The 14,439-nt window shown below is 41.6% G+C and overlaps 1 protein-coding gene across 4 annotated transcripts; it reads left to right on the plus strand.

The window, feature by feature from the left end:
* The first annotated feature begins 71 nt into the window (after positions 1-71).
* LOC139386952 (zinc finger protein 84) lies at positions 72-13,761 on the plus strand. 4 transcript variants are annotated; one of them, XM_071132858.1, is made up of 8 exons: positions 72-322; positions 674-1,223; positions 1,401-2,091; positions 4,077-4,173; positions 7,508-7,720; positions 10,278-10,411; positions 11,473-11,596; positions 11,797-13,761. In XM_071132858.1, the coding sequence occupies exons 2-8, from the start codon at positions 684-686 to the stop codon at positions 12,002-12,004; spliced, it is 2,007 nt and encodes a 668-aa protein (XP_070988959.1). In that variant the 5' UTR covers positions 72-322; positions 674-683; the 3' UTR covers positions 12,005-13,761. The 4 variants fall into 4 exon arrangements, with proteins under 4 accessions (XP_070988959.1, XP_070988960.1, XP_070988961.1 ...); XM_071132859.1 differs by having other exon boundaries at positions 104-356; XM_071132860.1 differs by having other exon boundaries at positions 104-296.
* Positions 13,762-14,439: the final 678 nt, after the last annotated feature.

The raw sequence follows: 14,439 nt of genomic DNA on the forward strand, positions 1-14,439 counted from the left end.
ATTATATAATTATAAGTCAATAAGACAAAATGTGATTTACTGCACTGAAACGAACTATTCCACTAACAGTCAGTGGTCCCTAAAAAAGTCAGCAGGTTGGCTCATTGGCAGCTGGGATCCAGTTCGTTTCGGACGTGTTTACATTTCATACGGCATGAACTCATCGCTGATATAAATGTGACGTTATTGTCGTATATGTATTGTAGATCTAGGTAACGTTAGCTACCTAGCTACCTGGAATTTGGCTATGTGGTGACGAGCGAGTTTAATTCAGCGCGATTCCATGTTTATCAAACGTAATGAACGCTAACTAGCTATCGTGGTAAATAGAAACGTTGCATATTTCAGCAAATTCAGTGTGTGTTCTTCATTATCTACCTACGTGCATGTGTTTGTATTTATTGTAGATTTCAGTTTCGCATGCATGCATTTTCCACAGCTAGCCAACTTGACTTGTAGTGCTATGACTAAGTTCTTCCTATTATGCATGGTCAACAAGTGTAAGGTTAGACACTAAGCAAGACTTTCTCTATTCATTATCTCTCTTGAATACAGAATATCTTGCTTAATCGGAGTATGGCTTGGACAAGTGTAGTTCAAACGAAGCTAATGTTGCATCCCCAACATTTTAGTTATGCTAATCTCATGCAATCCCTCTGTCTCCCCATGTTAGCTCAACCCAGATGATGAGTCCAGTCAATTATGATTTCCAGGACATCAGGCCAGTCACACTACACCTTCCAGAAGAGACGGTCACCTCCTTGTACTGTGTCACTGCTAAGGGGCTGGAGGCCCAAGTGGCTTCCTTAGTCGAAGCCTTCCTGGTTGAAGTCTACCGCTGCAGAGTGTGCCAGTTCACCAGTGGCCTAAAAGGCAGTATCCAAACACACGTACTGGAGAGGCACGATTTAGGAGCCTCCTCCTGCCCTGGTCTTCCCTGTCTTGAGAAGGACAATGGCCTTGAGACAGGGGTGGGAGTTGACAGAGAAGATGATGATGATGATGAACTGGACCAAAATGGCTCCCCAGGCTACAACCTGGAGGATGACCTCCATTCTGTCTCAAAGGATGCTGATGATGACCAGATGGATCATATGGGCTTGGAGCGCATGTCCTTCCTGCTGCCCATGTACGGCATGCTGCCCAATATCAGTCCCCAGTCATGTGACATGGCCCTGAGTTCCAACTCGGACGGGAGCCTCCACGTTGCACAGACCTGTGAGGTAAGAGAGAAGTTTAACTGGAGTGGGAAAAAATTGTGTTTCAAATGCAGTGAAAATTCCAGTCGAGTGGATTCGTCACTAAAGGTGGACTAGTAATTTCCAATTCTATGTAGGCAATATATTCACAGATTTGTAGCTGAGAATCAGTTTTGTTTATCCTGCTCTGGTCCTATACAGGTGAGCACTTTGTTTGAGGAGGACGAGAGACATGGTGAGGAGGACGAAGAGGAGAGCGTGTTCCGATTGGATGCTGCCGACTCCGTCAACCTGTCGTGTCCAATGGGCTCGGTGGTGATAAACGAGGCCAAGGATGATGAAATGGCCCAGTCAGCTCACCTCATGACCCTGGGCCTCTGTCGCATCTCCACAGCCAACAAGGGCCTCTCAGGCCGAGCGGTTACCCAGCTTCCCTCAACTCCCATCGGGCAAGAGGGTTTGGAGTCAGACACCTCCCTGGATGACAAGATGGATGACAAAATGCCCCAGTCCCAGGGAAAGCAGTCCCCTCCTCCTCATGGCTCCAAGCAGCGGAGGTCACTGTTTTGTGTCCTCTGCCGCGCCACCCTGACCTCTAGACACTTGCTTGAGGTCCACCTTAAATGCCACAACGGGGACAGGGGCTTCAAGTGCCTTCAGTGCGGCTGGACGTCGGCCGGGTGGGGGGAGATGGAGCGCCACTGGAGGGCCCACGGGAAGAGGATGCGGCGAGGGAAAAAAGAGAAAGAGAGGGGGTCAAGGCCCCATGGCTGCCAGGTTTGTCTCCGGAAGTTCCGGAGTGTTAAGTCCCGGGATGCACATGAGCGGCGGCACCACAGTCAACGGCGGAGTCCTCAAGAATGCTTCACGTGCCAGCACTGTGACTACAGTGGTGAGGATCTGTTCCAGTGTTTATTCCAATTTTACCCTTCTATTCCACCTAACATTGAACTTGTTCCGGGATAGCGTTGCAAAGGGGGGGTTTATTACTGGAATCTTTACCAGTAAACTACTCAAATTTTGGTATCTGTCAAGTTCTTTTTATTTTATCAGGTGACATCCGGTTGCCTTTTTGGGTACTATTTGGGTACATATTATCACAGATGTCTGTAATTATCTCTGGGGTAGTTCCACCTCAAAAAATGGGAGAGGATTTTGACACCCAACATTTAAGATTGTTCTGAAATTGTTTCTGTAGTTAGAAACTAATAAGATAAGCATTTCTGCAATATTGTTTTGTTAAAATATCATTTGATCTCTGAAGAATTTAATCTAATTGATTGCACCCAAATTGGCAATTTTAATTTATAGGATTCAGATAACATTCAATAAATATAGTACGTAACATCTGATTTGGACAAAACTTCATCCTAACAATGAGTAAGACTTTTTTTTTTAAGCCGCCCACCCCAACGGCCAATATACAGTATCAGTTTTCTATGTTTGACAGTATGAAGCTGCTGCTTGGAGTATTGTTGGTGATGGTTTTTGCCCATTCAGAAAGAGTATTAATTGAAGTCGCTTGCATTTTCCCCCATAAATAAGTGTCAAAGTACAAGGTTTTGCTCACCAGATGCTGTTCCTGCTATTGCCACACCCTTTTATCCATTTTGCTGGTCTCTTGTGTTTATTAAATGTATCACATTTTCTTTCAAACCTTGGGTAGAAAACCAATAGCTTTTGTGATGAAAATAAATTGTGATCATCCTCACAATTCAAGCCAGTCCTCAATGAAAGCAATTCAGTTTTTCCTTCCCTTAGGCTTAATCTATGTCCAGGAAACTGCCCCTGTGTGTAGTTTATTCCCTTAGACTACAGCAAACCGTTAGGCTACAGCAGTTATGTTATTGTCTCTAAGGGTTTTCAATGGTAAAAGTCCCAAACATACACTGTATAGTGTTTTGTAATGGTATTGGGTTGTGTTTAGTCAATAACCCATTTCTCCATCACATTTTTGGGCTTCATATGATAATTGCACCATAGGCATAGCCCTCTCAGAGAGCTGCCACATGTTGGACATATTCAAGGAGAGTTGGGTTGCTAAGAGAAGGACAAAATGAATTGCTTTCATGGGGGACTGGCTTAACTTGTGAGGATAACCACACAAAAAGCTATTGGTTGTCTACCCAAAGCTGCAAAGAAAATGCTGTGATACATTTGATTACACAAGAGACCAGCAAAATGGATAAAAGCAGGAACATCCCGGTAGCTGGTACTTTCACTTCATTTTGGGGGGAAACGCATGCGACTTCAATTGCTAATTTCTCTGATCAGGGGGAAAAAACAAAAACATCACAAAAAACACTGACAGTACATTACACAGTCTGAATAAACAATGCTCTGAGTTGCAGCTTCATACAATTTGTCAAACTGGTACTGTATACTGGCCATTGGGTTGGGCTTGGTGTGGGGTTTGGGTTGACTGGCTACCCAGACTCCTTGCTCCGACTAAAAGCCACGCTCACGTACATTAGTTCTTCTCCGCAATGAGTCTGGATCGGAGTAGCCCTCCAAACCATAGCCTGATAACTCAAGCTAATTGTTCCCGCAAGAAAGGGTGGGGACCGACAATACCACGATCAGAACAACTCCTAGAACTGCAAGCTTCAAGAAGGACATTCAATCTAAAAAGTACACTATTTGCGCAATGTATTTTTTTTTACCCTATGTGTATACAGTACTGTATTTATTCTTGGGATATTGTTTTTCAAAAGGAAAATATCAGGAGTGTGTCTTTAATTACCAAAGTTACCAAAGATTCTGTTAACTTTGGTAAATTACCAGCAGCTTTCCAACTCTATTCAGCGATGAACACATTTACATTAATACAGATGATACAAATTTTACCCAGCTGTACCATCTCTGTCTGTCTTCCAGATAAGTCGTGGGACAAACTGCACAAACACATTCTCTCAGAGCACAAAGCCTTTGGGGACAGACTGACAAACCCGGATGGACTGAGCACCCATGTTGTGTAAGTAGTTTGCCTGTTCACTTCCTGCGCCATAGTCTGAGAGCAACAAACCAACCTACTCATTGTGTGCACCCAAAATATTTAAAAAGCATTTGGTCTGGACATATGCCATATTTGAGTTTCATAAAAATGCATCCTTCTTCCCTCTATTCTGTGAAGTAATCAATGATTAGACATGGCACAATGGCTCAATCAAATGGCTTTCAGGAAAAATTGACTTTTTAAAGAATTTTAATGGGAATACTGTATAAAATCTATTTGAATGAATTTTCACAAGTTGGTCTTTGAACACAGTTGAGAGAGTTGATTATCTCAACCATACGTCTTTGACCATTAAAGGGGCAATCTGGTATTGGTACAACCATTTTGGACTTGATAATATACTTGGTAAAGATATACTGTATACCCATTGATTAGTGAAGAATATAACTTTTGTCTCAAACAGTTTTTAAATTTGTTTATAAATGAAATTTCATAAATACCTTATTTACACAAGTATTCAGACCCTTGTGACTCAAATTGAGCTCAGGTGCATCCTGTTTCCATTGATCATCCTTGATGTGTCTACCACTTGATTAGTGGTAGAAATTTACCTGTGGTAAATTCAATTGATTGGACATGATTTGGAAAGGCACACACCTGTCTGTATAAGGTCCCACAGTTGACAGTGCATGTCAGAGAAAAAATCGAGCCATGATGTTGAAGGAATTTTTCATAGAGCTCCGAGAAAGGATTGTGTCGAGGCACAGATCTGGGGAAGGGTACCAAAAAATGTCTGCAGCACTGAAGTTCCCCAATCAAATCAAATCAAATGTATTTATATAGCCCTTCGTACATCAGCTGATATCTCAAAGTGCTGTACAGAAACCCAGCCTAAAACCCCAAACAGCAAGCAATGCAGGTGTAGAAGCACGTTTTAGAACCACCAAGACTCTTCCTAGAGCTGGCCGCCCGGCCAAACAGAGCAATCGGGGGAGAAGGGTCTTGGTCAGGGAGGTGCCCAAGAAGCCAATGGTCTCTAATAACAGAGCTCCAGAGTTCCTCTGTGGAGATGGGAGAACCTTCCAGAAGGACAACCATCTCTGCAGCACTCCACCAATCAGGCCTTTATGGTAGAGTGGCCAGCCACTCCTCAGTAAAAGGCACGACAGCCCGCTTGGAGTTTGCCAAATGGCCCCTAAAGGACTCTGACCATGAGAAACAAGATTATCTGGTCTGAAGAAACCTGAATGCCTTGAGGGGCCCGGACTTGAACACGATCGAACATCTCTGAAGATACCTGAAAATTGCTCTGCAGTGATGCTCCCCATCCAACCTGACAGAGTTTGAGATGGATTACCTGCAGAGAAGAATGGGAGAAACCCCCAAATACAAGTGTGCCAAGCTTGTAGCATCATTCCCAAGAAGACTCAAGGCTGTTATCGCTGCCAAAGGTCCTTCAACAAAGTACTGAATAAAGCGTCTGAATAGTTACAGTACTAGTCAAAAGTTTGGACACACCTACTCAGTCAAGGGTTTGTATTTATTTTTACTGTTTTCTACATTGTAGAATAGTAGTGAAGACATCAAATCATATAGTAACCAAGTTTTTTTTAACAAATCTAAATATATTTTAGATTCTTCATAGTAGCTGATGACAGCTTTGCACACTCTTGTCATTCTCTCAACCAGCTTCACCTGGAATGCTTTTCCAACAGCCTTGAAGAGTTCCCACATATGCTGAGCACTTGTTGGTTGCTTTTCCTTCACTCTGCGGTCCAACTCATCCCAAACCATCTCAATTGGGTTGAGGTCGGGTGATTGTGGAGGCCAGGTCATCACTCTCCTTCTTGGTCAAATAGCCCTTACACAGTTTGGAGGTGTTGGATCATTATCCTGTTGAAAAACAAATGATAGTCCCGCTAAGCGCTAACCAGAGGGGATGGCTTATTGCTGCAGAATCACTGACAGTGTCACCAGCAAAGCACCATCATACCTCCTCCATGCTTCACGGTGGGAACCACATGCTGAGATCATCTGTTCACCTCGCTCTGTGTCTCACAAAGACACAGTGGCTGGAACAGAAATCTCCAATTTGGACTCATCAAACCAAAGGACAGATTTCCACCGGTCTAATGTCCATTGCTCGTGTTTCTTGGGCCAAGCAAGTCTCTTCTACTTCTTATTTGTTTACCTTTATTAAACTAGGCAAGTCAGTTAAGAACAAATTCTTATTTACAATGACGGCCTACCTCGGCCAAACCGTAACCCGGACGACGCTGGGCCAATTGTGCGCCGCCCTATGGGACTCCCAATAACGGCCGTTTGTGATACAGCCTGGAATCAAACCAGGGTCTGTAGTGACGCCTCTAGCACTGAGGATGCAGTGCCTTAGACCGCTGCGCCACTCAGGAGTCCCTTTAGTAGTGGTTTCTTTGCAGCAAATGGACCATGAAGGCCTGATTCACAATGTCTCTTGAGGCGGTCCTCATGAGAGCCAGTTTCATCATAGTGCTTGATGGTTTTTGCAACTGCAAATTTTCCGTATTGACTGACCTTTATGTCTTAAAGTAGTGATGGACTGTTGTTTCTCTTTGGTTATTTGAGCTTTTCTTCCCATAACATGGGCTTTGTCTTTTACCAAATAGGGCTATCTTCTGTATATCACCCCTACCCTGACACAACACAACTGATTGTCTAAAACGCATTAAGAAGGAAAAAAATTCCAGAAATTCACTTTTAACAAGTCACACCTGTTAATTGAAATGGATTCCAGGTGACTACCTCATTAAGCTGGTTGAATGCTAAGAGTGTGCAAAGTTGTCATCAACGCAAAAGGTGGATACTTTGAAGAATCTCAAATATATATATTTTTTGATTTTACACTTTTATGCTTACTACATGATTCCGTATGTCTTATTTCATAGTTCTGATGTCTTCACTATTATTCTACAATGTAGAAAATTGTAAAAAATTAAGAAAAACCCTGGAATCAGGTGTGTCCAATTTCTTTTGCTTCGCCATTATGGGGTATTGTGTGTCGATTGATTTAGGAAAAAAACAGTTGAATCCATTTTTGAATAAGGCTGTAAAGGGGTTTGAATACTTCCCGGATGCACTGTAAGCTTTTTTAGAACAAACATTTTATAGCCTCAAATGGTTAAAACTATAAGTTTGATCTCATGGATGGTCAGCCCTTGCATTAATGGCTGTTTTTATGAATTTGAGACTGGTTATATTTCGACAACCCATCCATCCCTCAGCTGTTTACCAAAACGACAATGGCGTCGTGAGCGATTTGTTGTTGTTTTCAAGTGCAGATTGTCCATTTAACGTTGCCATCTCCAACTCACAGGTGTGCTTTGAGGAAGTTCACCCACGAAAGTAATTACCCACAAGATCTGCAAGGAGTGGAGCCAGAAAAGTGGAATACGTGGAGGCCGAAGCAGAGGGGAAGAAAGGACGGCGAGGAGGGCAGAGAGGAGCGCAGAGAGGAGCAAGGGCAGAAAGCCGAGGAATCGGTGAGGAAGAAAGGGAGGAAAGAGTTCTGCTGTGCCCTCTGCAACAGGTACAGTCACTCAGAAGTGTCAGTAACACATTTTACCACAAGGGGTCAGAGTACAGTTTGTTGTGGAAGAAAAGAGTATTGCAGAAGCTTTGTTTGTTTATTTCCTTTTCTGTGTGTTTTCAGTACCATATAAAACTGGGCCGTAAAAACCATAGAGATCCTATTAAATTAAACCCCTCAAAGTTCCAGAATGGTCTGAAAATGGCAGCCATTGTGGTCAGAGAGAAATCCAAACCAGTCTAATGAATGGTAGTAGAGGCATAGGTGATGCATTTCCTGCTTTTACTTGTGCAGGAAAATAAAAGTAAGGCATGTGATTAGGGCTGGGCGATATGGCCAAAATATCATATCATATATGGTATTTTAATTTTACGGTATGACTATTTGACAGTATTTTATGTTTTTGATTAATAAAAGTTCTACATTTGCTTTGAGTAGTACGTGACCCTAGGGTGGCAACAAATACATTCTAAATTATTTCAATGGGTCTTTCTCCATTCTGAGTGATTGTTTTATACTGTTCAATTCAACTTCAACCTAAAATAATTTCCTGCATTTCCATCCATTTCAGCATTTCATTTCCACACTGTCACGATATGGGCAAAAAAAATAGGCCTTATTTTTAACCAAATGTTGCAATTGTGATATAGATCAAAACACTTGGATGAACAAGTCTATAGTTAGAATATAAATAATACTGGGCACTTTGAATACAGTGTTGTTTGTTTGACATGACAACAAATGAAAATGCCATGGACGAGTTATTGTGACAGGGTAGGAACCAAAGTGATGTTCTGTGTTTCTTAGGGGACCCTATAATCTTTGGTTACATTAAATCTTTATTCATGTAGCCAACATATTCATGCTTCGCCTATTCCTCTTTGATTTAGAAGATACTGTTGCACAAACAACATACTGATTTAGGCCCCTGCCAGCACTGGTAGAGCGCTCCTTAAGTGATGGTGTGGTACTAGGTCTGTGTGGAGTGAGTGAGGTGAGTGACTGACTGACTGACTGACATAGATGATGACGACTCAAGTAGCGGAGTAAACTACAAATGGATGTTACACACAGCGTATCACATTTAACAATTAAAAATACTGTTTATACAGGTTTTGTACAAATGGAATGTTGCCATATTGGCAGTTATTTAGAAACATTTATGGAAATGGATGGCTAGCTAGCTAACTGGATGGCTAGCTAGCTAACAAACATACAGTGCAGATAGTGTAAAACTATGCATTTTTTAAGATTCTTAGCACAGCACTGGCAAATCATAGTTGAACAACTCCCTTTCCAAAATGGCTGACCTTTCATACCATCATAGATGCGGTAAAGAGGTCAATTGAACGGAGACCATGGCGGATAGAAGAAGGATGCCAGATTGGTGCACATTCAACAAATCTGATTTTAACAAAGTGGATATTCGTCAAATCTTTTCCCCGTGCGTTTGCATTGTTTGGATCGAGTTCCATTGGCCTTACTGCATCAGTAGCTAGGTTTCAATCCAATTGGTGACAGATTTTAATGCAAATATTCTAAAATATGCATTAAGAAAATACATTTTTTTTCACCAGTGGTGTCTCCACCAAACGGACTTTGTGCGGATAGAAATTAGTGCGTGATGGCGTAGTGCACACAAAGTAATTTTTCGCTTAAGTTTTCATGTTCAAAATAAAAATCTAAAGTTCAATGTGTTTGCATCACATTTTGCATCACAAAAACCTTTGGGTTAAATAGCAAATGTGCCTTCTCTGGTCTTGGCACGTGTGCTCTAGCCAATAACGGATACAGTGCAGGTAGGCTAGTCTAAATGATGAGATTATTATGATAAGAGCAATAATATTTTAGTTTGCCAAGCATCGATCATCATGTCACCAGAATAAGACCCTCGATATTTTTTGTAAAGGAGCATCAAGCTCATCAGTTCATCATAACTTATTACATCTGTAGCCTAGTAAAATGCATGCTTTCCCGACGAGTTGTAGTGGGAGTCAAAGTTTACTTTGATATGATGGTTATTATATCAATATTTGCGCATAAAAGCATTTCTACTGACATTTCTTACATAATTAATTTTACCAACACAAAAAGTTCCCACCATGTCAAACGAACAAATTATCTGTCGGCATTTACAAAATTGTACTGAAACTTCCTGTTTCAATCACAGCTGTCATGATTTTTTTAAATATATGGTATGACTTTATGCACAAAAGCTGTGGATGGAAATGTGGTTTAAAATAAGGTTCATGTTCATTCTAGTGTTCTAATTCTATGTGTAAAACTTTCATAGAATCATTGCCACTTTATGGTGGTATAGTTGCAGCACATATCAAGTAAATGCTACAGTGTGTGTTTGAGAGACATGCATAGAGGAAGCCCACTTTAAACAAACTACAACCTTTAAGGCCTAATGTATACACAATTTCTGAAGCATTGATGTAGGGCTTATAAAGACTTTCTGAATGACATATAAAGCCTTCATAACGTGTTGTTTATTTAAAGTATGACCAGGTTGTAAATGCATCTCAATGAGCCCTGTTTCCTGCCATGACAGGAAGTTCTCCACCAAGCTGACCATGCGTCGCCACATGGGCATCCACCAGGGGGACAAGCCCTTTGAGTGTCCCCATTGCCACTACAGCACCCGGCTCAAGGCCTCACTGGTACAGCACCTCCGTGTTCATACAGGTAACATCTTTAGACCATATTCAATCATCCTAGCTGGTACTGTAGTCCGCACAAGGACACACACACACTGGTGTTATTCATTACATTGTTGTACCTCAATGTTCTACCTGTGTAGTAAGGCACATATTACTGTGTGTGTGACATGTGGGAAATGTGTACGTTTTGGAGTGTTACATTTGTATTGTAAAGAGACAAGTCCAGAATAGCTGGACATGCAAAATCCAGTGTCGGGAACACTGTTGGAGGAGTAACTGGACCCTCAATTATTTGCCCATTGTGCGTTGGTTCTTACCAAGGGGCGGGGGGGATGTTGCCCAAATTTATTAGAAAACTTTTCCCGCACCTTCTCTCCCAGCAATGACTTTGAGAGCTGTGTGGCCATGGTAACAGTAGTGAAGTTGCATAATATGCCATCAGATTGAAGACTGAAATGTTCATCCCATATAGGTCAATTTTCCATTCCACTGACATGAAATATACATAACAAACACAATGTTTAGGGGAATTCAGTGTTTCTCCCAGGTAGGGCCACCCCGAGAAACATGCAGGAAAGCCGACAGCAATATTTACTATATAATGCAGCCATTTTCTTTAGGAATTGGGGTGCACTGGGCAACAGAGTAATAATTTGCAGTTTGATTCTGAGCAAAAAATTGTTTTTGTCTATAGTTGGAAAGCTACTGAACCCCATAATAGTAACTGTTTTTTTGCTGAAGATTATGAAAATGAGGTTGAAAAGTGGTGAAATTGCCCTTTAAGTAGCTACCTACTCTGGCCCAATAAAACAGTTATCTACAGCAGCTTTGGGTTTAAAAATGTCTTTCTACTATACAAGGGGGGCAGAGTTCCCAACCTGTCCTTGAGGGCCACAGTCACATAGATTGTTGTACTTGCCTTTAAATACCCACTGTAGTGACTAGTGAAAAGCCAGCTTTTCAAACTGAAAAACAATGTTCTGAGCCCACCAAGAGTTTTTAGTGTGACAATAATATGTGATAAAAGGTTCCGATTGAAGCCTTACTGTCTTTGTGACCTCTGAGCTGTCAACTATCTACCTGTAGGTGAGAAGCCCTTCAAATGCCTTCAGTGTCCCTACGCCTCCATCGACAGCAGCTCCCTGCGCCGACACTCCCGCACGCACACACAGGAGAGGCCCTACTGCTGCCAGTACTGTCCCTACAGCAGGTAACCACACACACACCCACTAATGTATGTTTAGAGTTCATGTTAATCGTTTGCTAACTCTATCTCTATTCCTCAATGACCTACTCTGTGTGCCTCGCCAGTCTGCCACACTGCCAACACTGTGAGTTAGCTCTCTCCCTCCCTGTCTGTCTCTGTCTCGCTCTCACTATCTCCCTCTTTCTCTTTCAATCTTTCTGTAGCATCCAGAAAAAGAGCTTAGATCTCCACGCACGACGCCACCACACAGGCGAGTCTTTCCCCTGCCACCTCTGTCCGTACGCTACACCGGATCGCCAGCTGCTGCTGCGCCATGTGCGCAAGCACCACTCTTCTGAACCATCCCACGTATTGGGACCAAGGACACCCAAACGTCTCAAATCCTCTGTCTCTGCAGGAAGGGTCCAGTAATCCTGACAAATAACCTTTACTGGGTCATGTTCAGTAGGCACCAAACGAAAGAAAACTGACTGATTGAGAGGGACTACCTGGACTTCCTTTTCCATTGTGTGGCCTAATGGAACATGAACCTGGTCTTGAAATGTCTTTAATCATATTAAACAAGCACATTTATTTTACTATACCTCACAATACTTGATATTTCTTTAGAAATTAAATGGTAATTGGTAATTACATAATAATTACCAAATCATTTTCTGTGAAGTTTCTGAAGTTGAATCGGTACCGCTTGCCGTGCAGGAACAGAGAGAACAGGCTGGCTGGAGAAGGGGTCCTTATGGTGTAACTGACCCTGCTCATTCCTGATAAATGTAGGATTTTAGACAAATCTGACGGAGTTGACCAAATCCCCGGACACATTTTTTAGGGATCACAGTTTTGAGAGAGACATTATTTAAAGTCAGAGAGGACAATTGCAAGAAACTACATACAATATTTTTTCATGTAATATTCATTATTGCCAGTTTTTTTGAATTTGGAACACTTTTTTGGAGAGTTTGAAATTGGGATCCTTTGCTCCAGACAAGGGCTTTTCCGGGCATAGCCGACATGTAAATGTAATTTTTAATCTCAAATCCACCCCATTTTTGAACGTTGCTATGAGCACAACCAAATAACAGAAGTGATGGATTCGACTTCCGCTTTACCTCTCTACTGCAGCACGCCGGTGCCAAACTTGCCAGAGTCAATTATTTGAAAGAGTCAATTTTAGGAGAATAAAAGTCAAGTAAACATGAATTAGTGTAAGTAGACTTTATAGTAGGCTAGTTCTGTTGTGATAATAACGTTAGTGTTGTTGTATAGTTAATTAAGGCCTGGGCCATCCAGCAAGCCAATAACTATAACGACAACTAATGATCAACTATAGGCTACATACAGTAACTGTAAAACGTTGGCGAGCATCCACTCTAAAGGAAAGTTTATCGTTCTACAGTCCTACCCTTTCAATCAACTTATCCTACTGCAAGCCACCTATTAAAAAGGTGCTAACACAAGACCATTCATGAGGTCTCTAACTCACAGACGCTGGTTCAGACCATTCAGTGCTTACAGTGTGTGTTCATTGTCATAGTGACAACTGCAAATAATACTTAAATGTAAATGTAGGCCTAACGAGAAATAATATAGTAATTCATACTTAAATGTAGTAATTCAACAACAAAGTTTAGCCTGCACATCTTTTACAGCATGTCATTGCCTCATTGCTTAAGTGGTTTGCAAGTGATTTCCATTTTTGTAATGGTTGTCAATTCCATTGGGTCTGCTTTTTCACTGTGTTCATCTCTGTATGTCCTGTGCCACCATTTGCAATGCATCAGTGCGACAATGTTATCATAACCGGCCAAAAGTAGTCACACCAATGCACTTTCTCTCCTTCACTTTCCCAAACATACATTTTCTATGCAGTAGGCCTGTAAAATAATCTGTCCTGTTCCTCCTCTCTACCTGACTTTCCCTCACAGTCCCTTAAGTCCCATTAGTTTGGCTGTTCAGCCTACCTTAGTTATCCCTCGCCCATTATAACGCTGCTATTCCCAACCAATCGGAGCGTTTGGAAATGCGTATTTGGACACTACACCCGCGGCCAAAAGTTTTGAGACTGACACAAATATTAATTTTCACAAAGTCTGCTGCCACAATGTCTTTTATATTGTCCTATGATTGTGGAACAGTTTTAAAATAAATTATACGTTTAATTTATTTACTGTCCTATCATGGGGAACTACATTTTTTAAAATAAATTATATCTAATTATTTATTTATGATCCTATTTTAATGGTACGGTCCACGACCCTATACCCTAGACAGCCACCTGAATGACCCAGATACTAAGGAGAAGTCCCTAACTGTTTTATGTGCCTGCTGTAAGCGGTGTGTATGCAGCCAAAATGAGGTCAGAGGCCAAGAGCAGCACTGCCTCCTCAAGATTCTGAGCCTGCTTGGCAGGGTTGGTCCTGCAAAGCCAAAGCCCCCTAAAGGGAGAGCATACTACACAAGGAAATTCTCAAAGCTGCTAATGAGATAGATGATAAATTGTTTAGAGCTAGGACAGAAGAATGTATAACTGACTTTTTCCCAGACATATCATAGGTACAGCAGATCCCCATATTGTATGGGACACTTTTAAGTGTGCCTTTAGAGTCCATGCAATTCAGTAGTCATCTGTAAAACAAAAGCAATTTAGATCAAAAGAGTCCATATTAACAAAGGAAATGGAAGGACTAACAGTACAGTTAGATAGCAATGAAAACGGTACCATAGAGGCACAGAATAAGTTGGAGGAATTTATTCAAGAAAGATCCAGTGTAATATATTATAAAAATAAAGTGAACTGGATGGAATATGGGGAAAAATGCACCAAATTATTTTTCAATCTTCAATATAGA

This window comes from Oncorhynchus clarkii, chromosome 28, assembly GCF_045791955.1.
Source record: "Oncorhynchus clarkii lewisi isolate Uvic-CL-2024 chromosome 28, UVic_Ocla_1.0, whole genome shotgun sequence".
Lineage (NCBI taxonomy): Eukaryota > Metazoa > Chordata > Actinopteri > Salmoniformes > Salmonidae > Oncorhynchus > Oncorhynchus clarkii.